This window comes from Apiospora kogelbergensis (assembly GCF_038363985.1).
Source record: "Apiospora kogelbergensis strain CBS 113332 chromosome Unknown utg000002l_segment0_segment0, whole genome shotgun sequence".
In the NCBI taxonomy this organism is placed as follows: domain Eukaryota; kingdom Fungi; phylum Ascomycota; class Sordariomycetes; order Amphisphaeriales; family Apiosporaceae; genus Apiospora; species Apiospora kogelbergensis.
This window is the reverse complement of record NW_027117419.1, coordinates 3,960,483-3,984,309: the sequence shown is the minus strand read 5'-3', so window position 1 is coordinate 3,984,309 and position 23,827 is coordinate 3,960,483. Positions and strand designations below refer to the sequence as shown.

The 23,827-nt window shown below is 51.1% G+C and overlaps 8 protein-coding genes across 8 annotated transcripts; 3 read left to right on the top strand and 5 right to left on the bottom strand.

Moving 5' to 3' along the window:
• Positions 1-156: 156 nt before the first annotated feature.
• PG998_004218 (uncharacterized protein) lies at positions 157-1,487 on the bottom strand (the record flags this gene model as incomplete). Its single annotated transcript, XM_066871036.1, has 2 exons — positions 157-1,166; positions 1,229-1,487. 2 exons carry the CDS (start codon positions 1,485-1,487, stop codon positions 157-159), a joined length of 1,269 nt encoding a protein of 422 aa, XP_066734786.1.
• A 2,342-nt stretch (positions 1,488-3,829) lies between these two features.
• On the bottom strand, positions 3,830-4,507 carry PG998_004217 (uncharacterized protein; the record flags this gene model as incomplete). Its single annotated transcript, XM_066871035.1, has 2 exons — positions 3,830-4,042; positions 4,109-4,507. The coding sequence occupies 2 exons, from the start codon at positions 4,505-4,507 to the stop codon at positions 3,830-3,832; spliced, it is 612 nt and encodes a 203-aa protein (XP_066734785.1).
• A 5,431-nt stretch (positions 4,508-9,938) lies between these two features.
• On the top strand, positions 9,939-11,968 carry PG998_004216 (kinase-like protein; the record flags this gene model as incomplete). Its single annotated transcript, XM_066871034.1, has 3 exons — positions 9,939-10,808; positions 10,884-11,338; positions 11,413-11,968. The coding sequence occupies 3 exons, from the start codon at positions 9,939-9,941 to the stop codon at positions 11,966-11,968; spliced, it is 1,881 nt and encodes a 626-aa protein (XP_066734784.1).
• A 360-nt stretch (positions 11,969-12,328) lies between these two features.
• On the bottom strand, positions 12,329-12,852 carry PG998_004215 (uncharacterized protein; the record flags this gene model as incomplete). The annotated part of the gene is made up of 3 exons (XM_066871033.1): positions 12,329-12,367; positions 12,408-12,617; positions 12,691-12,852. 3 exons carry the CDS (start codon positions 12,850-12,852, stop codon positions 12,329-12,331), a joined length of 411 nt encoding a protein of 136 aa, XP_066734783.1.
• Positions 12,853-13,515: 663 nt separating this feature from the next.
• Positions 13,516-14,710, top strand: PG998_004214 (uncharacterized protein; the record flags this gene model as incomplete). Its single annotated transcript, XM_066871032.1, has 4 exons — positions 13,516-13,539; positions 13,582-14,208; positions 14,272-14,445; positions 14,510-14,710. The coding sequence occupies 4 exons, from the start codon at positions 13,516-13,518 to the stop codon at positions 14,708-14,710; spliced, it is 1,026 nt and encodes a 341-aa protein (XP_066734782.1).
• Positions 14,711-15,214: 504 nt separating this feature from the next.
• Positions 15,215-16,165, top strand: PG998_004213 (uncharacterized protein; the record flags this gene model as incomplete). The annotated part of the gene is made up of 2 exons (XM_066871031.1): positions 15,215-16,006; positions 16,142-16,165. The coding sequence occupies 2 exons, from the start codon at positions 15,215-15,217 to the stop codon at positions 16,163-16,165; spliced, it is 816 nt and encodes a 271-aa protein (XP_066734781.1).
• Positions 16,166-16,380: 215 nt separating this feature from the next.
• Positions 16,381-18,425, bottom strand: PG998_004212 (MFS general substrate transporter; the record flags this gene model as incomplete). Its single annotated transcript, XM_066871030.1, has 5 exons — positions 16,381-17,000; positions 17,059-17,508; positions 17,592-17,660; positions 17,726-17,966; positions 18,054-18,425. 5 exons carry the CDS (start codon positions 18,423-18,425, stop codon positions 16,381-16,383), a joined length of 1,752 nt encoding a protein of 583 aa, XP_066734780.1.
• A 1,600-nt stretch (positions 18,426-20,025) lies between these two features.
• On the bottom strand, positions 20,026-20,986 carry PG998_004211 (uncharacterized protein; the record flags this gene model as incomplete). Its single annotated transcript, XM_066871029.1, has 4 exons — positions 20,026-20,052; positions 20,140-20,419; positions 20,467-20,562; positions 20,610-20,986. 4 exons carry the CDS (start codon positions 20,984-20,986, stop codon positions 20,026-20,028), a joined length of 780 nt encoding a protein of 259 aa, XP_066734779.1.
• Between the last annotated feature and the right edge of the window lie 2,841 nt (positions 20,987-23,827).

Sequence of the window (23,827 nt, the reverse complement as noted above, 5' to 3'; positions counted from 1 at the left end):
GTTGCCAACCGAAAATGCAGTCTATCAATCTGATGGTAGAACGGTACAGCCCTGGCTACACCAACACCATGTGCCGGAACTTCCCGCTCTGTGTAGAAAAGAAAGAAAAAAATCAGGCAATTCTTTTCAAGCTTTTTTTTCTTCCTGTTATGTCCTTTAACCGAACAAATTCGGCGGCATGGGGCGTCCATCTTTGTTCTTCCCCTCGGAGGAAGATCCAGACAGCTTGGAGGCCACCCAGCGCATGAGCCTCTCCCACACGGCCAGGAAGCTTTGGAACATCTTCTTGACGACTCCCCATAGCCACTTGAAGACGGCCTCCCACGGGACGAAGTAGACCGCGGCGGCGGCGCCCACGCCCAGCATCACGGCGGGGCCCGCAGCGAGGGTGATGGCCTGGGGAAGACCGGCGGCACCGATGCTCAGGGCCGCGGCGCCGAAGTGGTACTCGACGAACATGCCGCCGGCCGTGGCGCGCATCGAGTGCGCGTTCTTGGCGCCCGTCAGGATGCCGATGATGTGGCCGATGGGGCCCTGCCACTTCTCCCACCACGGCTGCGGCGGCCGCTGCATCTGCATCGTCTCGCCGTTGGGGCCGTAACACAGGTTGTCCTCTTCCTGCCCGTAGTGGAGGCTGTTGAACAGCTCGTAGACCTCGTTCTTGTCCGAGTTGGACAGCGACAGCGTGTACGAGTCGCTCCAACCGCCGCCCGCCGGCACCAGCTTCCGGGGCATCGACTGCTCCATCTGCTGGCCGCCGCCCACCTGGAGCTCGCGGCTCGCGCTGGGGGGCGCGTACGACCCGGCCGGGCCGCCGTGGTTGTACATAGGATCGTTGAGCACCTCGCTCTCGATCCGGATGCCAACGCCACGGCCGAGGTAGACGGCGTGGTTCTGGTGCTGCTTGGCCTGCCACTGGTCTAGTCGCGTCTTGGCGTAGGTTGACGCGCCCGACACGAGTAGGGTGCCCGCGGGCGGTCCCAGGCCGGGGTCCTCGTGCCTGAAGATGCTCAAGCTCTTCATCGCGGCCGCGACTTTGAACTCGAGCGTGGCAAGATCCTGCCCCACGAGGAGGGTGAGATGGCGCGGGGCACTCTTATCCGCCTGCACCGTGTCAATGGTGGCCTGGAGCGACTTCGGAGTCGTGATCTTGACAGTCGTTTTGCCTACGGTTGTCTCGTTAGCAAGCTTGATATTGCAGGACCCAAGGGATGGTGGCAGAGCTCACCTCGCCAAAATTTCAATTTCGAGCCCTGAAGCTTGCGCTCGAGTTCAGGCACCTGAGAGGAGTGCACGACGGCGATGATGGTGCGCGCCTTGTCGGCGCGGTCCTCCTTGATGATGCGCTTCAAGCTGGTCAACTCCATCTGCTGTTGGGATCTTGAGCTGACCGACGTGACCTCGGAGAGAGGAGCGCCTTTGTCGACAACATCCACAGCGACCTTCTGCTTGCTGCGGCGGTCTTTGGTTGACACCTTGGGCGCCATGTTGATGTTGTTGGGTGGTGGTGGTGGTATAGCCACAAGCCTCTATCGACAGCTAAGTGATCTAGGCTCGCAACTTGTTGTTGTTTCGATTTGTAAAGAGTGTGTTGAGAGATAGACTGAGGGAACCGAAAGCCATCATGGACCGAAAAAGCATGGCATTTTCATACCCCGAGCTAGACATGCTATCGTGCCATGCTATGGTCCGGGGGGTTCCTGCAGTTTGACTCAAATCAAATCGATTTTGGCCCGAGGAAGCGGTCTGGATTGGTGGATCGAGTGTTGTGGTGCGCTCTGATACGCTGCTCGCACCGCTCGGGGCTGGACTGACCAATTCCCAGTCGGCCGGTGGAGGTTATCGCCCGTCCTATTGCTCCACGTAAACACCGCTCTTCTCCACCGACACTTATGCAGTCGCCCTACGCGACCCAAACAACCTGGTATTTCCCCTGAAGAAACTCGAGAAGCCGCTGGCAAACATCCCCGGAGTAACTTCGATCCAATTTGATTTGCCAGCAAGGGCAATGCACCCATGTCGGGGAAGAAGACTCACATGCCCTGCGATACCGCCGAGCTGTGCCAGGTTCCCTGTCCGTGTCCATGCCTTGGTTATGAGGGCATCAGCCACCTCCCGAGCACCTGTTGAGCCACACTGTGGCGCCAACCACGCTCGATTTGCTGTACCCCTCCAATCATGTCCCCCATTTCATCCCCCGACTCTTCCCCGTCTCCTGTTCGCCAAATCGGCCCAAGATGAGGAGTCACAGTCGCGAGGAAGCGAGGGGCAGCATCTGTGAAGTGTCAATCTAGCTAGTGTGTTGATTATCCTGTTCCATCTTATCGCCAGCGAATGTATGCCAAGGACCACGGTCCTGTTACCCCTCACTCGATTGTCATTTGCCCATCCCGCGGAGGATGGAGGGGCTCCGTCTTCAGAAACTCACGATGGCGTCACTTCATACCGTGCCATGGTTAGCCTGGGCCGAAGCTGGGCCGTCTAGCAGCTCTGATAGGCTTTGGGGAGTCTGACACCTGGATACAGCGGAGGATGAGTGGTACAATTGCTGATCGTTGCGGGAGGCAGCCTACCCATTCGTGTGTTTCAAGCTGCACTCCCCAATCTTGGGTATCAGTCGAGCATATCGTAAGCGTAAGGCATGTATACACCTGACCAGGTGGACAGCCAAAGAATCGGACTGCGACCGTGGCATCGTCGAACCTAAGCGCATTTCATAGCTTCGACGCCAGTCATGGAAGGTGACAAGACGTTCTCGAAGACATGAGTGGTCGGTGCGGTGGCTGGCTCAGGAAATCAGTCCACTGCCGTCTGCGGGTCCGGGACTACCGAGCTGCCATCCGGCTACCAACAATCAATCTCTGGGGGTCGGCTCAGGCTCAGAGATAGCAGGGCGACGGGGAAATGGCGATTAAAGAAAAACACTCAGTGGCTAATTTCAATCTTGCGGGTCCCGATATGCGTGCCCATGTCGGGGGTAACGAGACTGGCTTCGCCTATCATTATCGTCACGCGGAAGTTAAGTTCAGAAATAGGAAGTCTCTGGCTTGTGCTTACAATCCCACCAGCGACGGAATTGCCATTTCTGGTGACTCATGCCCACAATATCTTGTCAAGCCATTGCTTCGCGCAGCCAAGCTTCGTCTTCATGTCTGGAGTGTTTTGTTAACATATCAATGGCGTAGTTTTGACCTGATGGCGACCGGTGCACAACGGTCAATTGATAACGGTCCGTACTTCGTTCACTTGTCACGGGGATGACTCGTCATAGAATCATTTTCTTACTATGGACTTCATATGTAACGTCTTTTTATCCCCAGCTTCCCTCACCTCACTCAGTACATGTTTGGGTAAAAAGACGAGGGAACAGTGTTTCAGTCCGCATTATAGTAGTTGCTTGGGAAAAGTTCGGCGACATACTCCAATTTCGTCGTTTTTAACTTGAACTCAGTTATCTTGCTGACAAGTTCAATTGGATGGATCTGTATCAGAACCTCATCCATGAAATGTTCTGCCATGCGGTTATTTCAGCCGATTTAGGTTCATTTGATTGAAAAATTTGTTATAAAAGAGTTTTCAGGTCGTTGGATATGACAGCCACTTGGTACTGTGCGCTGTTTTAAAAAGTCACATTTATAAGGTTTCGTTAGAAAAAAAGAAGAAAGAATCCATGAAATGCAGTCTTTTTCTAAACTCACCTTCTTCGACGAGGTGCTGGTGTGTATGGTACTCATCTCCTTCGGCGAAGCCATCGCGTAACTGTCCCTTTACCATTCCGCGTGGGATGAGTCCTTTGGGAACATGTCCTCCTCGGCGATGTAACTCATCATCACTCCTTCGTATTCACCATCGTGCCTCTTATTTTTGTCAACAAGCTCAATAGGATGGAGTTGTGCAAGAAGCTCATCCATGAATTGCTTTCTTTTCTGAACTCTTCTTCTTCTTCTTCGACGAGCCGCTGGTATGCGTGGTCTTCATCTCTTTCGTCGATGTGCTGGTCTGTTACGGCCTTGTCTGAGTTGCACTGGTCGGAAGTAGTCTCCTGCGTGAACGTGTCAGCTCCTTCCCCTGATCGCATTGGAAAATCAATGGCTGAAATTTGGCTTACCCTTTCTCTGATCACGTTTTTAATGGCCTCGGGGGTCATTCTAGTCGCGATTGCGTATCCCAGCGCGTATGTCTCCCTGCATAGATACTGGCGGCTGGACCGGAGTTCGAGCTCGTGATCCTCGTGCCCATCGTCGGGCTGGCTCTCGTAGAACCACTCATTGTGACTTTGTCTAGCTACAAGGACGATGCTGAGGAGACGAAGCCCCTCCGTCTTGTCTTTAGTCGTTTCCGAGTTCCAAAATGTATCCTCCCTGCGTTTCCATTCGTTTTCCACATCCTTATAGAAGTCGTGCGAAACTTTGTGTTGGGCTTCGTGTTTCTCGCACCAGTACCGTTGGTAGCTTCCTGTGGTGCTACTGCAGCGGACCTGTTTGAAAATGGCCTTGCACTGCGACATTATGGACCGGGTTGGGTATCCGAGAAACTGATTGCAACAGTAATATTATGTCGATGTTTAATAGGTCGATGCGGTGCCCTAGTAGAAATGGAAGTGGTTGGTTTTGATTCCGCCTAGACTTTCAATTTAGGAGGAATAGTCATGAGAAGAAGTAATAGATTTATCCTTGTTATATGCTAATCATGTCGCTTCTTAAAGTCTATCGGAGATAGTAAGGCTATATTATAGTTTACCGCTTCTCTGGACCCGGCAAGCTACAAAGTAACAATCGAGGTCTTGTTCAAGCCCGCTACGAATAAGGACTTGAACAATACAATACCCAAAGACAATGCCTTTGTCGACCGAGTGGAAATACACTGTCAATTTTGTTTAGAAGAGTAATACCCACCAATCATCTGAAAAAAGAACAATACACTTGTCCTTTTTCCAAGTTATGGACTCGAGTTAATGTTACGCATTGCGCACCAACAAGCAAATCACTAGAATCTCTTGTGCTCCGGAAAGAGCATAGTATGCGGAATTAAAACCTGAGTATAGATTACTGCTAGAGTCTGCAGCCATCTTCGCATGGGCCTCGCAAAACATACTAGCAAGGATAATTTGCGAGAGGGCTGTTTTCTAGCTGGGGATATCATCAAGGTTGCGTAGAATACGGAAAGTAAACTAAATGCCTTATGAATGCTTGCATAGGTGAGTGGAAGTCTATATATACGTAGACTAGCCTATATTGCGAGATGTATAGGTCATGCAGTCTTTGATCCATCTTCTGATCCGTCGTGTAATCTGTCCAGTGAATGGTTTCCTAGCTCGCGTTTGTTGCTCGTTCTAGGCCCCATACTCGCGCGCTTACGTACCAGTTGCATAAGAGGAAGCCGTTACTCCATTCCAATCGATGTCTTCAAATCGACGAACGGGACGGTCGGGCTCGTATTGATATTTGTCGCCCAAAGTGCACGGAGTGAAGCACGAAACGTGACGGAGAGAGAGTATCGGAGAGAGCCTGATGAAAAGATCTCAACAGAGTAGGACTCTATACTGTAGGATATCTACTAGACGAAGCTAACAAACTATTTGTGAGTAGCTTACATCCGGCCTTGTGATTGGAGAACTGGTCCAGTAGGAAAACTAGACCCGGAAACACTAGGGCCCCTGGAGACCAATTGTGACTGGCAGTTACACATGCCTCCTTTGCTGTTTTTGCTAGCCATATGATGAGGGAAAATTATTCAGCAACCAGGACAACGTGAGGAAGCAAACTGTGACAGATCTTCAACGCATGTATTTGCTATCAGAATATGTATAATTTGTTGAGGCGATATCGTAGACGCAAAAAGCCTGGCCTGGTCGATACATTTGGTCAGCGCTCAAGCAACTGGAAATCACCTTGATTTGCCAATTTATAGGATGATTATCCGATATCTTCTCCACGTTGCCTACAGAGGCAAAACCAACGCTTACAGTAAGCTGTTTGACGCACAAATATCCAGCAACCTGATCCAGTCACTTTCATGACACCGACTCAAGACGCCTCAGCCAAGAGTTGCGCATTGGATCAAGCATCAATGTCTGACTGCCAGTACCCAGAAGCTAAAGACAGGAAAAGAGAGCCAAGACTCAGGTGGTCGTCGCTCGCTCACTCACTGTTCAACTTACTAACGACTTATCAGAGGAAATGTTCAATCCGAAATGCTGATGAATGTGCCACACACCCTCTTTCTCCACCCGCCCCTTGAATGTTTCTCCCTCTGGTAACTTGGGAATAAGGATATTTGAAATTATGGGGGCAAGATTTGGCACCGATCGGAGGGGTAAAGTTGTTAAATACTGCGCCACAATTCCTTAGTTAGATGGTTAAGTTGGATAGTAATCCATTTGAGCACCATATAGGTGGTTACGTCGGTGTTGTTGTACGAAATATTGTCGTCATGCCAAGAGTTTAGTGGGCGTTAAACGTTTCTCCGAAGGCAATGGACCAGTCGTGTTACACAAAGATGCAGGTATAAAAGGGGTGAAATAGATGACGACAAAGAGGGGCGTGGATTATCTCCGTAGCTTGGCATTAGTCGCGCCTTGTGTACCACTAGAACGATAACAAACCCAGCTCGTATGTCGATAGTCACACAGCTTGTGGTATCACGACTTCAAGTCTCGGTTTCGCAGCGTCGTGCGACATTTTGCTCTGTAGACTCCGACTGTGATTGCATGTCTTGGAAGTCCTTGAAGCTGATCTACGGAGATTCAGAGATTTATTTGATGACCCTCGAACATTGCCAGACTGAAGCGAGTGACAGTGCTGCAGATGTAGGACACGTGGGAAATAAATCTCCCATGTTTTTAAAATCAAACCGATGCGCAGCTAGTATACGTTGGAAAAGGAGGCGCAGACAGCAGTACCGACATACGAGGTATGCCTGAATAGGGACAATGAAGTCCGAGGATGACCAGCCGGTGTCATCTCTCTTGCGATTGCTTCACTCCAAGGATTAGCCACTGCAAAATGGGGGACATCACCTCTGACGATTTGAACAAGTTATGTTGTATTCACATAGCAAATCAGGATGAAGCATTGTAGCTTTGAGTCGATATATGTATTAGAATTTCAAAGGGTCCCAGCTGGCTGATATGTGGTAAGTGACTGGCAACAAATGATATCTAGGAAGTCATTAACTTTTGAATTCTTAGAGACCACAAGTGCCATTCACTACCATGATACATGCGTAGGCTTGGATGCGATAGGGTGATCATGATCCTTTACTCGTTTGCCCCTATTCAGCATTTTAGCTCTGGAATAGGGGCACAATGCCAGGCCTCATTGGTCCGAAGTGCATTGGTCGATTTTTGGGAATCGTCATCTCCTACAGGCTCAGATATCGTATATGGGGCGAGTGAATCGATTCAGTTTGATGCCCATCTGCATTGAAGCCTGATCTAAAACATTCCCAGCAAAGTACGACACGTGGTCACATCTGCTCTGTTTCTCAACAGCTTTCAAAAAGCTAGTCTCACGCGTGGATTGCAGATTGCTTTGAATTGGATGATAATGATCGGTAGTCGGGTCATAAGCAGAGCCTTCACAGCAACATGATGACCTGTCAGGCCACAAAGGCTTTGTTCTGCCACTTCCATCGTGGGTTCGAAACGTGGCATTGATTTTCGCCAGGCTGAACTGAGAAAACACAGACAATTAAGGAGAATTGGTCTCATTTCCAGCCAATGGATACAGACTCTTGCTCCATTACCGTTTGCCGTAGCTAAAAGCAGCGACCTGCGCCAGTGTATCCCCCCATTCTGCAATTTACTAAAACCTAATTGGACCAGGTTTCTCCAATTGAGTCTTGCTTCTGGGCTGTGGCGACTGAGTTCTGCTGACAAACAACGTCTTGTGACGCTTGATGTGTCCCGTATCGTGGATTGCTCCTGCGGCTGTGGCGGCAGTCGCCACCATAATCGTGAAGTGAAATGGAAAAAAGCCTCTCAGTTTCCAACTTCGTTCTTTGGGATATTCTGTTAGCCATTGTTCTTGTCAAACGTAGATTGTGAGGATTAATGAGACAAAGACATACCATCGTGACTCCTAATAATGAAACCTCAAAACGGTCTCTCCTGAGCTTCGCGCCATCAGCTTCTTGATCTTGATGAGTCCTGTGGAAACCACTATGCTTCATACCTGGACAGAGTACTTCCCAGGGTACCTTCTGTTGAGCTCCTGCAACAACACTTTACTCGAGACCTGGGTTGCGGATACGGTGGCTCTTACCCCTCCAGTTTCCGTTGTAATGAACTTGATCTTGTCCATGTTTGAATTAAGATAGGGCATCGTTACGGTGGGAAAGCACTGCTCTCTAAACGCCAAAGAAAGTAATATGGTTCGAATCAGTGTAAGTGGATTATTGAGTAGGAAGTCTGTAAGACTTGAAAGTTATAACGCTGGAAGAGGCCCTCCAATTCCTATATATGGTAGACTCAATGTCGCCCCATTGTCTATTTGTGGGAATGGCAGATGTTCATGGGATGCGGCTGACCTATAGCCGAGAGCGACACCGTAAGAAGCGATATTACAGGGGTTATACCAGCCACTCATAGGTCCGAAACCCTAGCACACCTCACAGAGTTCGGTGCCGTTTACCCTGAGTTTGTCCGACCTTACGTTACGTGAGCTGTCTCAGACCCTCCCGATCGAGCTTCTCCATTCAGGCGTAGACTTTCCGTAGCGTATGTATCAATCAATTTTAGAAAAGCCCTACGTTTCGTGGCATCACACAATGCCTAACGATTAGGGTCTGAGGGCAAGGCCGCGGACTGCAGGAGGTTTCCATTAAAACAAAAGCAAAGGAAGGAAGCAGAGCAACCAGTTGCGGCAGGGGATTTCGGGGGTTGGGGGTTTTTCCAGATACTGGACCAAGGAAGAGATTCGTATTGGGGTCGGGTGGTGGGTGGGTTGCATGCAGGTGCCAGGTGCGGAAGGCGTACTCCAACCCCCTCTGTTTCTGCACTGCGCCACTCGCGAAGTATTGATTGCGATCGGGAAGTAATGCTAGGCAGACCAGTCAGCCCAGGCACTTTCTCTCTCCCACCCCCTCTCGAATCCTCTCAAATCAGCCTGTTCCCAAATCTCATAAGCAACATCCCCCCCAAACCTATCACCTACCCTCCGACCCCCAAACGCCACCACACCACCATTCTCACCATTACCACCATCATCAGCAAATCCCTGGCTCAATCGAGTAAGCACTGCGGGATAGCTGGATGTCAGCCGAGTGTCTCCAAATAGACTACGGCACTATCGGGTCGAGTGCCAGGACGGTCGCAGTCGCCTGTACGAAGGACTTCGGACAGATATCCAAGAACTCTGGATCTCCGAGGCATTAGGCCGATATAAATACTCCTGAAGATCATTGAGTATATCAATCGGAGGTCATCGGTGAGTCCTCGTCCTTATCTGCTGGAGGAAGGACGGGGGGTCCTGCATTGGAGCTGAAAGGTGTGAAGGTGTGGGGTAAAAGGTGATGATTGGAAGCAACGCCGAGAGGCAGCCAGGCAACCAGGCTCCCATGGCGCAGCCGGTCAATACCCCAGCATCGCAGCCTTAATCTCATCTTAATATGAACCATCTGGGGCCAAATGGAGCCATAAACACCTTGGGGAGATGCGGCTCAAAGTCGAAGCAGGCTAGGAATGACACGCATAAGAAGGCCCTCCACTTCTGGCTCAGGGAGCCTGGAGGATTGGCGAGATGAAAGTGCCGTGACGATCTCGCAATTGCGATTTGTTTCCCTACTTTTAAAGAACTGTGATTGCTCGCCTGGGAGTTCGCCCAGTTCATTAAGCTTCTATCTTCCATCGCGGCTCTTCTTCACCCCCCTACCAAAAACTGCAGCCAGCCCTACGTGGCATCACGACAATCATCCAACGCCTAGCCTGATCTGTTACCATGGGCAATGAGGCCAACGGCAACGCTTGGAGTAAGCTAGGCATCGAGCACCCCAGGGTGAACAAATGCCACGACCGGGGTAATGATTCCTTTGACAAGGACGTACCAATGCCGGTCACCCAACCCCAGCCAACTTCCTTGAGTCTCAAGAGCCAAAACTGGAAAGAGCTTTCCAAGCGACTGTCCAAGGAATTGAACAAGTCGGTCGAAGATCCTGAATGGGGTGGTGCCAATGCCAACTTCTTACCACGAAAGATGCTCCGCAAAATCATTACCCCTGAACGGGTACGGGTCATCGTCGCCGGCCTTGGATCTTTCAAGAATAGCCGCGAAGTAGATTCTTTCGTGCACACAGCATTCCATGGTGAGAACAAAGGCAAGGTACGCAGATACCCGAGTGTGAAGCTCCTGGCGGCACTCGTTTGCTGTGGTGCTACCGACCGCTATCTAGACTTGGTGTCTGATGGTGTAAGCGACATTTGCCTGCCTCCCGTTTACGCCAAACGACCGCCAAGATCCCCGTTAAAATGCAAGAGCAATAAATGCAACAACGGCCACACGTTCCTTGGAGATTTGGAAATTAAGGACCGCAAGGAATTCTATGCATGGACATATTATCTCAACGCACCGTACTTCAGCAAGCCCAAGCATGATCCGAAGACGAAGGAGCAGGGAATCCATAACCACTACGTATTAAGCGATGACGATGTCCTACCAATTATCTCGAGCAGAGAGCAGCAGACCGGAACTTCAACGAAAATGAGTCGTCAGAGAACACCATCTTCTGGATCTGGAGAGCCTCAAATGGGAGGATTCAGTACAGTTACGTGCGTGGAATTCCACCCAGAACACTATGATTTTGGGAGACAGGTAAAACCCCCTATCCCATGGTCTTCTTGGCGTGTCAACATATTCCCTGCCTCATCGACTAACACCGAGCGATAGGACGGCGAGAAACATAAGGTCTTCGCTCTGAAGAAGCTGACTGCGTCAGACCCTACAAGTTTCAACCAAGAGATCGCCTCACTTCTCGCCTTCATCGCTGCCGACAATCAACATCTTGTGAAGCTTCTCGCCAGCTTCGAGATACAGAGTTACCGCAACACGCATACCGAGTACTATTTCCTGTTTCCATGGGCGGATGGGACGCTGTGGGACTTCTGGAAACTGTACAACGCTGTGGAGCAGCGAGCCAACCTTTCCCAATGGATGTCACACCAGTGCTATCGACTGGCCGAAGCCCTTCAGTTTTTCCACAACGAACGTAATATCGCGTTTATGCGTCCTGGCGTCAATGACATCGAAGAGGGACAGAAGCAACTCTTTGGACGACATGGAGATATCAAGGCCGAGAACATCCTTTGGTTCAAGACGAAAGCCCGAGAAGCCAGATTAGTGCTGTATGTCATCCCTTGAAAAGGGCCCTTGGCGAAACCTGAAACGACCATGCTGACTGGGTATTACTCTATTGTAGAAACGATTTCGGGCTCGCGCGTCTCAACTCCAAGATATCGCGGTCAGCCCAAGACCCGAATGGCATGCCCCGGACAAAAACCTACCAAGCGCCCGAGTTCGATGTGCCGGGCAGTAAGATATCTCGTTCTTCCGACATATTCTCACTCGGCTGCGCCTTCTTGGAGTTCGCGACCTGGTTCGTCGAAGGCTTCGACTCGGTAGATGTCGAGTTCGTAGATGCGAGGATGGAAGTAGACCCGCACAATCCCACCTTCGAGCTGGATACCTTCTTCAGAGTCATTGAGGATGCCGACGGCAAGAAGACCTCCATGATCAAGCCAAAAGTCACCAGATGGATCCAGCGGCTGCGAACCCATGATAACTGCACCCAGTTCATCGCCGACTTCCTGGATCTCATCGAGCAGCACATGCTGGAACCGGACCCCAAGAAGAGGTACGAGTCGGACAGGGTGGTGAAGAGACTATGGGAACTTGAACAATCCTGCCGCACAGACACGACCTACTGGAAGGACCATATCAATTCTAGGCACGGAAATGATAGACGGAGGACTTGAAGAGATTGAGTGGTGGATGTCGCCATTTCTGTATGCGTTGCCGCACCTTGCGTTCATTTATTTTCCTTGTTTGAGGCTATGGGCGTTGTGGTTGGTGTCTGTCTTTCATATACCCAAATGCAAATGCAAAAGCAATCTTGAATCTTGAATCATAAATCATAAACATGTCCCTATCCATTCCCTCGAAAGTGATGTCATGTGACTGCTACGCATCATAATGCTGATAAACATCGTGATCGAGCGATTGTAATTCAGCCTGTGTCTTGGCGTCAGCCGGGATTCGACTCGAGAAGAAGCATCGAGGCTTACCGTAGTCATTAACTTTGGTAGACAGACAATCCATCTTTCCTTTCGCAACTATTATTTCGCAAGGTTGTCAATCGCGATTTTCGAGTCTGCCTTCTAAAGGTTGGGCATACCCGCGCCCGCAAATACATACCTTGACTTCCCAAGTTCCTTCCCCAAACATGCAGTCCAGAGACTGTTGCAGTTTCACCTGACTCCGGTACTTCTTTCGTAGGACATGCTCGTACAGTTGAGGGGCCGCCGAGGGCTGAGGGCTGTACTGGGGAGGAGCGCTCATGGTAACTGCCGCGCTGATGTCGCTGTGGTTGTGCACAACTCGAAGATTGAGGCCGAAGTGGAAAAACTGCATTGGGGGCGGGCGCAGCTGGGTGGGAGGATGGGCTGCGACCACGGCCGACCGACCACGTCAGACAAACTCGGGCAGTCACATGCAGCTCAAACTGCTGCACCTCGCCCGCCCGAGTCTGGTGCTGCGGGAGGCCCAAGTCAGCCTGCAGAAAACCGGTGGTAACCCGGGAAAAGGGGCCAATCAGGGCCGATAGAGGCATATCGCCGAGAGGCTGTGCCGCGAGCTGCATATCGTTTATTTAAAAGAGAAATCTGGATTAGGGGAAGGGACGGAATGGAAACGATACCAGTAATATCACCATAGTCAACACCAATATTGGCGACGACGAGAATGGATTGGGAACGCACCGACAGCCATTGGAATAGCCATGATTTCTCGCGGTTCACTTACGACACAGGGGAGATTGAGCCGGCAGTAACCGCGACGATTGTGTCAAGTTTGAAAAGCAACCAAGTTGGTACTCTAACCAGTCTTATCTGAACATCTGCTAACGAATGAATAGTATGAGTTCAAAGTTGAAACGATGAGTTCTCAGGGTGATTGGAAGTTGTGGCTCGATAGGGTAAACCGCCAACCCTAGGTGTATTTCCCCAGTGTTCACTAACAGATCAATCAACCAGACCGAACTTGATAACCAGTCCGGATTCTGTGTTATGTAAGAAGCCAGTCTTGATCTTGACACACAACCCAATTTGCTGATATGTGGCACTTATTAGTTTATATAACAAGGTCCAAAACTCCATTGGTGTTGATGGGTTCGCATCATTGATGTCGTTGCCAGTCACTCGCAACACATTCTCAGAGACAGTACGGAGGTTTCAGCTTCAACCATGCATCACTCGCACAATAATGAGAGAGAATGTATACTTCTCGACCCAATCTGTGTGCGATAATGAGACGAGGCATAGGCGAATTGGTAAGCCAGATGTACCCCTATTCTGAAAATTTGAATCCAAAGGTTAACGATGGGAGAGAAATAGGCACGACAGCTCGCACGGCATCGTTATCAAATGAGGACATGGCTTTGTCATGCACATTCCACAAGGAACAGGGGCTATCACTTGGCCTTGTATTCGGAAGTACGGAGCAACAGAAACGACAGATGATAACCAAATTGAAACGAATCGGCCGCGATCAGTTCCATCCAATGCTCATGGCCGGTGTCATCTTCGAGTTGGAACGAACGAGGCTAGAGGAGTGTGTGGATCAACTGACTGATGCCTTTGCTCTCAACTCAGCCGAGGTTCGCCCCCTGGATCTCGACATGGGGCGGGATGACATGATAAGTTATCTCAAGAAGTGCTACAGAAGCCGGGAGCTAGGAAACGAGATCAATGCCCTGAAAAGGCAACTCAAGAAGTTGATCGAAGAGACAGCCTCGTTTGACGAAGGTCTTGGATTGAATGAGACAACCGGCATACGCTCCGAAGCAAATGAGGACCTCGAGCGCTGTGAACAGCATCGGCAGCTCAAGCATGCCGGCCGTCGTATCAGGGGTCGACTCGAGGAAATATGCGACATCCTCGATGACCACATGGATAGCTGTAACGTAACGATCGATAACATGTCTCTGACGATGCAGACGGTGAGTAAAGGGCCACCGCAGAGCACGACGGAGTCTTCCCGCTGACGCCACCTTTCTCTCTAGCTTTGGAATCACTTTGCGCAGGAAGACAACCGCCGCAACACCAAGATCAACCGAGTCAACACACAACTTGCCGCCACCAACAAGAAGATCTCACAATCCATGCAGGACGACAGCTCGCAAATGAAGTTCATCGCACTGCTAACAATGGTGTTCTTGCCGATAACTACCATGGCGGTAAGCTTGTCCCACTCGCACATCCACTCGCTCGAGAATTTGCCGTGCTGACAAGGCAAACCAGTCGATCTTCTCCACCGAGTTGTTCTCATGGGACGCAGGCCCTGGGGAAGCGGTCGTGTCGCGTTACCTTTGGGTCTTCATCGTCATCTCCCTGGCGTTGACCACAGTAGTAGTAGGCGCTTGGGGTCTAGCCACTCGGTACGCGTCGCTGAGGCGGAAGAAAGCAGACGATCAAACCAAGGATCCTGAAAAGGCATTTTGAAGAGTACCTGAGAGTGTGGGAGTACTCCATCCGGATGCGGTTATGCAATTAAGCAAGGGTTCATAGGGGGCATTTCTTTCATAATCTCAAAAGGGGGGTTCATGTACTTTCTACTTCTATTCGAGAAGTTCAACTTTTGTATTTCACTGATGGCCAGAGTGGCATTTTGAAATTTAGGAAGTATATGCTGCTATAGGGTGTGGCATACAGGCTCAAAACCTATTCGTCAATTTATGGGCTTACTGAGCCATTGTTCGCAACTCCGGTGCGCTTCGGGGCGTACAGCATAAAGACGGGTCTCCGTCCCACTCAAAGAGCATCATGGCCGACGAGATCACGACTCCATGGTTCTGATTAGAAATGCGTTGCGCGACTTCCGGTTTGGCTATTATTAATCACTTGCACGATGGGCCGATATATAAACCGCATCGGTCGCTGTTGTGGTGTAGTCCTTCACGGCAATCCTCAACTCGCAACGCATGAAGAGAAAGTTTACTGCTCGCCATGGCCGCCTCCAAGTTGATCCTCTTTCTACCCATCCTCCTCTCGGGCGTCTTGTCTACTGCAGCTTCGCCCGTACTCCTCACATCGTCGCACAATGCAAGCGCTAGTCCCGATGAGTCCTCCTATCCTAACCGCACTATCGCAGGGGTAACGGTGATCGACACCCCCGTCGTCCGCGCCGCACATGCATATGCCCGCGAGCACTCGAGCGACTTCGTCTACAACCACGTCATGCGGGGTTGGCTCTTCGGGGCTCTGATCTGGCAGCACCACCTGCTGCTGCAGCAGGGTAACAATATCACCAGCAGTGGCAACGCCACCAACCCGTTTGACGATTCAGGGGACTTCGATATCGAAGTCCATGCTGTCGCGGCGCTGCTGCACGATCTCGGCTGGGACCAGACCCCACACTCCCCATTCATCAGCCCCGACCGTCGCTTCGAAGTCGACGGCGCCATAGCGTCACGGGAGTTCTTGCATCACCACCAAGCCAACGCCAGCGGCGACGGCCAACTCGAAGCTGAAGACGTGGCACGGCAGTGGGACCACCGACGCACCCAGTTGGTTTGGGACGCCATCGCCCTGCACACAACCCCGACCATCTTCCCCTACAAGGAGTCCGAGGTCCGGGTCGTGGGCCAGGGCATCTTGATGGACTTCGAGGGGCCCGCGTACGGTGTCACTGAGGCCGAGTACGCCGCCGTGGCCGCGCAGTTCCCCGGGCCGGGTTCCGCGAGGGCGTCAACCAGACGTTTGTCTGGCTGTGTGCGAGCAAGCCGCAGACCACCTATGGTAAGAGGAAAACTGTTCCTGTATAGCAATGGGGCATGTAATATGAACGAGGGTACCAAGACTAACGAGTTGCGCCCTTTCTAGACACAATGATGCAGCCTTTTGGGGACCACTACGTCGCTAACTACTCGGCAGTTGGGCACCGGGTTTACGATATGATTATGAGTACGTCGGATTGATCAACTGAGCATTGCCGTCGCATCCGGTCGTCATACAACTGGTACGGGAGTGCTGCCGTGATGGAGTGAATGTTACATAATTATTGGTATGGCGGTGGCTACAGGTTAATTTAGCTAAAAGTGTATTGATCTTTGTGCTCTAAGTGATAAAATATGCAAGAAAATAAATCGATGTAAAGTCTGCTAATGGGTATCTTAAACACTCTGCGCCACGCCCAATGCACTCGCTCTCTCCTTCTCTATCCTAGCCGCCCTCCAGCCAGGGCCGTAGACCCAGTTCACCGCCGCGATGGGCGAAGCCAAAACCGCAACCGTCAACGCCAGTCCCACAAACGTCGCGACGGGCCCGAACCGCTCGACGAGCATCTCCACCACGGCGACGCCGACGGCGCCCAGCCCGCAGCGGACCAGGTTGTTGGTGGCGGTGCTCCCGGCGCCCTGGCCCGGGCACAGGTCCGAGACGAGCGACTGGTTGAGGGCGAAGACGGCGTTGCTGGTGGCCGCGACGAGGAACTGCGTGAACAGCGGGAACACGATGCGCCACCGCAACTGCTGCTGCCGGTAGTCCGCGTCCGCGGCCGCGTAGCGCAGCAGCGACACCCCGTACATGGCCGTCGACAGCACGAAGAGGGCCGTGATCCACGGCAGGTGTCGCAGCCGCGTTCGCTCGAGCGGGAAATCGGCCGGGATGGCGCGCGCGGGCGGCTTGTAGGTCGCGGGGAGGCCGTGGGCGGCGTTGTAGGCGGCCTCGGCGGCGCGGAAGTCGCGCGTCATGAGGCACCCGACCAGGCTTGATCCGGCGATGGTTCCGATACCTATTGCATGTTTAGTCTGGGGTGGGTAGTGTCAAAAGCCGATGCGGGAAAGTCTTACCATTTGGTAGGAACGACAGGCCTAATTCAAGCTCACTGAGTCCGAAATGCCGCTTGAAGATGCCCGTCGTACTTGAAGTGACCATGCTCCACGCGGCGTACACCAAGCCGCCGAACACCAAATGAAGCAAGACATCCAGTTGGCCTAGCAGCCGCAACGGCGCTAGAAATGAGGCCAGAGTCACTGGTTTTCTTCGCAGCGAGTCATCTTGTTGGTCGCGCACGCCAGCGGGCGCTTTGACAAGACGCTCCAAAAGCGGCTGGTAGATGCCCTTGAGGCGAATTGATCCATCACCGGCAATTGTGCGTAGGGTCTCGGGTAGCAACACCAAGATGAAAATGAATACGAGGGCGGAGATTATCACCAGGAAGACGAAGATCGACCGGAAGCCGAACCTCTGCGACAGGGCGCCGCCCAGAACCGGACCGACAGCGATGCTAAAGTTTCGAACTGTTGTGGGTGCGTGAGTAAGTAAATATTCGACGACGTAATATAGCCGCTTTTTATGTCTCTCAATGTGGGAAACCACTCACTTGCTTGATAAAAACTGACATATGCGCCCTTTTCAGAAGGGTGCGCAATATCCTGGATGACGCCGTTGCCTTCATACCAAAGTCAGTTCTCAGGTCTCAGTCTTGGCCGTGGGGGCTATTGGGTAAGTTCTCACCTATGCTAACTGTAGACGCGCTACCAGCAGACTGCAGGGCGCGAAACAGGAGCACTGCAACGAAGTTGGGCGAAAAGCTCAGCCCAATGTTGGCGATGATGTAAACGATGAACGACGCAATGTAGATGGGCCGCCGGCCAATGGTATCCGACAGCGAGCCCCAGAGCAGTGGCGATATGCCTTGAACCACCAAGTATGATGTTATCGTGAGCGATACGTCGGCCAGGCTGACGTTCAAATCCTAGTTCGTTGGATTCTGGTGTCAGCAGAGTCTTTCATGGGCACCGAGGGTGTCAAATGCCTCAGCGGCGAAAGCCATGCCACCCACCTTTGCGATGGCCTCCAAAGCCGGGAAGTAGATATTCGACGAAAGCCCCGAGAATAAACCAGCCACGCCGATGATAGCGACCAGGACCCGCTTGTGGACTTTGGGGAAGATATGGTACGGTCTCGTGGGCGTGGCCAATGGAAATGGCCGTTGGGGTTCTGGACTATGGCTGTTAATACCCGTCGTTTCCTCCTTGATGTTGATGTCAGAGCTTGTATCTGTCGCGTTGCCTCCATCTGAACTGTCATTCGAACTGACGCTGGTATGCCGAGAAAGACTGAGCGGAGTTGGGACAAGGTGTGGACGGTTGCCGTAGTCGGGAGTTTCAACAGTGAGCGGCTGGAGCCTGGGAGATGCGGTGAGCTTGGTCATGATTAGTGGGATGAGCTGTATAGTGTAGTGAGACGATGAATTATTGGCTGCGGACGGGGTCTTATAGTAAATATAAACTCTCGGTGCTTGATAAAGGAGAAAGATTCCATTTCTCAACGCCAAGACAACCGATAGCACCAAGACCCACGACGAGCAATATACCGTCAAATGTAGAAACTCAAAAGAAGCCACCACATCCAGTGCCTTCAAGACTCCCAAACCCGTGGTAACAGTCAACGATAACTCCTCGGAAGTTTATGTTTTTGCCAAGCGATCCAAGAATAGGGAGGCTGTGATGTGAGAATTGGCAACACTAACCAATAATAACGTCTGAGCTCATTGATGGCCAGTAAGCTCAAGCAATATGGATGTGTTTCGGCGATCAGTCAATCATGTTTGTCCGGCAATGCCAGAAGGTAACGGAGGTACCCATCCAAACTCATATTCATCCAAGTCCCTTGGCATTTAAGGCGATAACACAATCGATACGGGTATTCGGCTGCTGGATTCTTTCAAGTAAAGTGTTGTCGCGAATAAGAGCCACCACAATCCATGAAAGATCTGTGATCTAGAATGTTGGCAAGGTGGACCCATCTACTCTCTACTCCCTCGACGCTGCCAGGGCTGGGTCAAGAAATATTATGCCTTCTGTTAGAAACGAAGTGGCTATGTTTCTGGTTGCCGATATCGTTATCAGCCATATCGATATTCTCGGTAGATCTTCCTAAAATAGACTGGGACTTTCACGGCCAAACGATGGGTTTCCTTGCGTCGGGGCGTTGGAGGGCCGTCGGGTAGAGTCTAATAGGCCATCGGCTTTCCGCTGTTCTGGTGAACTGATAATTAGTTCTGAAGTGGTGCTCCAATGGCCTCTGAGCCAGTCTCGGTCGGATCTCGGTCGTAATATCTTGGGACAGAAGCGGACTGTGTAGAGAAAAAAGGCACTCCGACGAGAGGCCGAACTCCAGTTCCAAACGCCAAGAAGGTGGTCGGATTAAGCTCAGAGTTACTTGAGACAAGCAGACAGGCGCAGGCCTGGCAATCGGGGAAGAGCTTGCCTCATTGAAGTTTAGTTGCCGCATATGCCGCAAAGTCTCGATCGTCCTTTGCATGTGACGGCGGGCTTTCCATCGAAAGGGGTCAGTGATCAGAGAGGGGAAGGGCTGACCTGGTTGGGAGAAGAATGCGAACCAGCCACTGATGCAGCCGTCTGAGCATCGATTCAATTGGTGCTCGGTCGAGTCAACTAGCCTCGGCCCCTCCCGGTTGAAATAGTGTGATGCGGCTCTTTTTAGCAAATTGGTAGCGTCAACGACAGGGGCTAATATAAGTTGGCTACGTACATGGATGATATGCAACAATGAACAGTCCAACTGAGTTGATCTAATAATCCGCATTATGTAGCTTTTTGGCGCGGAGTAAATATAGACTTTACGTGATATTTTCCCTGTATATCCATCGATGACCTCGTTGTCTCAACCGTTTCTGACAACCAATCCCCTCCATCTGACACGCTCATTGAAGTTGAGGTCAATCCATCAAACGACTTTTTCGTAATGCTTGCTGTTATGCTTGGTTTGGGTGGGGTGCAGGGTTTTCTTCAATTGGGCATGATAGCTGAGGTCAGCTGTTGTCAGGTCGTTGAACGTTGACAATACAGTACCAGACTCAGTGTTCTGAGCGCGAGAGCGATTCAAGTTACGGATGAACTTACGCATTCCGGGAGCCCTGGGCCCGGTTCGCGATGTTGCGGCAGCCGTGGTGTTTCCGCGTGACGGCTCCCATCTGGGCTCAGGTTCGAGGTGCTTTCGCCCGAGCCAAGGTGGTCACGCGAACGCCGGACCCAGGAGCTCAGTGTCCTTCCGAGGTCGGTGATTCGGCTCACGAACAAGGCGAGTACGACGGGTAGGGACAAACATATGATCCCCATGCTGATCTCGATGTAACTGTTGGGCAACAAATCAGTCCCTTGTATCACTTTGGGGGCCCGGTAACTCATATATATATATAGCTTAATAAGAACCAATGAACTCGTACTTACCAAGTGGCATAAATAGATACTCCCGAACTCCAAGAGAAGTCGTCGATGTCGAGATAGTATTGAATGACAAGATTTGCCATTCCGGCAGCAATTGCGCTACAACGACGTCAGTCGGGATATTGTCGCGCGAGGGATGTACCTACATCAAGCCTGTCAGGAAGATAAAGCTAATCCCAATTTTTCGCTTCCTGGGAAGACCCAGATCTCTGAGCTGACTTAGTGGAATGAAAAGAATGTAGAAGTCTGTGAAAACGCCAAAATAGCAACCTCCTAGGAGCAGTCGTGGAGAGATATATAAGCATCGCGTTTGATACTCCTCGCTCATCCAACCGTCGTGTTCGCTTGGCCACGGCACGCATGTCACGATCTCAACGATCGTGTAGGCAATGCCAAAAGCGACTACCACGACCAAACCAGCCCAGATCATGATTCTGACCTGGCGCACCGTGCCGAAGAGTCGCAGATAGAGGAACAAGAACGCCACCTTAACTAAGGTGTTGCAGACACGATGGAGAACCATGTCTGCAATGGATAGCTAAATAACAGAATAAATCAGGCCTAATGATCAAATAGCAGGAAGTGTGTTTTGGTGAAGAAACGCACTACGGGAAGAGTCTGCTCGTACCTTCATGTAGAACAAATACTTGCGGAGGGAGACATCCCATAGATGAATACCCAATATACTGCCCCCTGGCATGTCACAGACTGCTTGATTGTCAGCAATATTTTGAAGACTCTAACTTGGTAGACTGACGCTTCAGCACTACGCCAGCGTATGCGAGCGTCGCCAACTAGAAAACGAGGAAGTTAGCATCACAGAAGCACTCTTGAGCCACGCATTCTCACCGTTGCTGCGACACAGAAGTCTAAAACTGGTAAGTAAAAGTCGTTTATTTGCGGAGCCGCTCAGCAGATATCTTACAGTCGTCCAAGCCAAATGATCTGGTCACTCGGAGTCGCACATATGTTCGAGACCCAGCCAGTAGAACCATGAATGCCGTCATCACAGCAATGACAGTGACCAGCTGATAGGATATCGACTCAGGGTTGATGAGGTTGGACTCTCGGCCCGGTGGCGGCTCTCGCGCCGGAGTAGTGTCCAGATAGTCAGCCATGGTACGGTAGTGCGAATAACCACTTGCTCTTCCTTCTCCGGTTCGATTTCAAGCTGTCAACCCAAGAGAATTGAAAACACGAATAACGTTCTGGTTCTTGTTAAACCATGCGTTTGTAAAGACGAGAGGTCCAGTATTGGATAGGCCACAACCCTCACAATCGCTTCTTGGAAGTGCGCAGTACTTAAAGATCACTGTCAAGCGATGGCCTGCAAGATTGGTGATTGGGCTGCCATGTTTGCTTGACGGCGACTTATCTCGCCGCATTTTGGAACTCCAAAGCACTCCTCTTTTCATTTGGCAGCGGTGACACAGCGTCAAGCAAGGATAAAGTGTTTGCTCTCCAATACTAAAGCAAGCCACGCACCGAACGACGCAAGGGATTGGGAATAAATTATTGATCTTCCAGTCAGGCCCCTTCCTTGGCAAGCGACAGCCGTAATCCAGGTTGGCGTTCTTGGCATGGTGTGACCCGAACTGTGGCAACCAATGTTAGCCGCATTCAGGGTTCCCATCACTACATATTAGATGTAAATCAAGTGTCATCAGGGCTCCAATATGCGCCTCGCTTAATGAAGAAACGTTACCAGCCTTTTCCGGACATCTCTATCAATCAGCGCGACCTTTTTCATGAGGCACGCCTCAACGGAAAGGGCAATGGCAGCCTTCGCATGAGTCCAATCTGGGCCTTCTGCTGGGCCGTCCCATCGATACCACGCATGACCAGGGTAGGTTACACTCTGAAGGGTAGAGCAAACAAACCCGCTAGGTGCAGTTTCCGATGTCAAGACTTGAGCTGCAGCGAATCAGAAACTTCCCCGGTGCAAGGGGTGGCCGTGAGGGCACCAATACAGTAAACGTGGCGGCAATCATATCATACTGGAGGGTACCGCACTACCGGTAGCCGGCCGGCAACGAGTGACGAGCTTTGCTGGCTTGTCATCAGAAGCGGGGGTTCCCTGCGGCCGTACGATCCCTCCCAGACTTGTTGATCCTTCCAGCATCTGCTTGTTCTCAGAGACCGAGGGAGCTCTCAGCCGAGTGACCGTGCCTGTTTGCTCTCGGGCCGAGTTCCACCCCCCATTCCCTCGCAAGGTCTTCTGCATGAATGATACGATATCGGTTTGCCCTGAGCATGTTCCGAGTTCCTGTGTGCTGCCTCATCTTGTTGCATCCCAGCAATTGGCCAGCCGGCAACCTTCTATGTGCGTTCTCGTCGACAGAAAATAAAGACTGAGAGTTCTTCTCATTGTGGCTTTCCCTGAGCCCAGACAGAGAAATCTTTACGATAGAGTTTCCCCATTCGGACGTGGGCCGACCAGTATACCATGTACATAATGCATTTCTTTACCCTGCCAAACTGTGACCCGGTCTATCACACTTATGCCTCGCGAACACCTGTTCGTGGCCAAATGGAAGACCACGTTTGAACAATACCCCCTCTTCGCGTCCTCCTTACGCATATTTGCTTAGTGAGCCGCTCAACAGCATGAAGACTCAATGTCGAAAACAACTAGCTGAAACCCTCACATCAAAACGTGGGTCTACCTCCAGCCAACTTTTGCTTCCTAGCTACGAAAATGTCGTCGTCGCGTCGGACTCAGGATTAACAGCATCAGCCGTATTCATACGTCTCGTAGGATTGACGGGTGCGATTGAGTTGCGGGCCAATGCCCTTTGGTACAACATGGCATCTACCATGGCCCATAGAGACAAGATGATGTTTTCGTCCATTCCGCAAGGCAAACTAAGCATGAATCGACTGTTGACTTTCGGTATACTTTCCTGGTTGAGTTTGGGCGGTTAGAACATCACGACAAGAAGCGGTTCCCCTGCCAGGAAGCTGCCATGAGGTTATTCAGCCTATTTGAGTTTGTTCAATTGAGAGATTCGCTGTAAAAGAGGTTTCAAGCCATTGGGTATAATGTCAACTTGGTTACGTGCGCAGATTTAAAGAGATATTTATAAGGTTTCGTTTCTGTTGGGCTCATACCTTCATTGAACCGAAGAGCAAAAAGAAAAGAAAAGATGCCCCCCTGAGGCTGGGACCATGTGCTGCACTTGAAGTTATGTATTACCATCGCCTCCCTCTATATCGTATTAAGAGTTCCGTAACAATCTCATTGCAAACCGCTGGACCTTTACTCTACCCTCTCCTCTCACATGAAATTGCGTGAAAGACCAGCGTCAACCATAAGTACTTGAGGCATTTGCATGATCAGCTAGCCGCCCATAACTTCATCCTT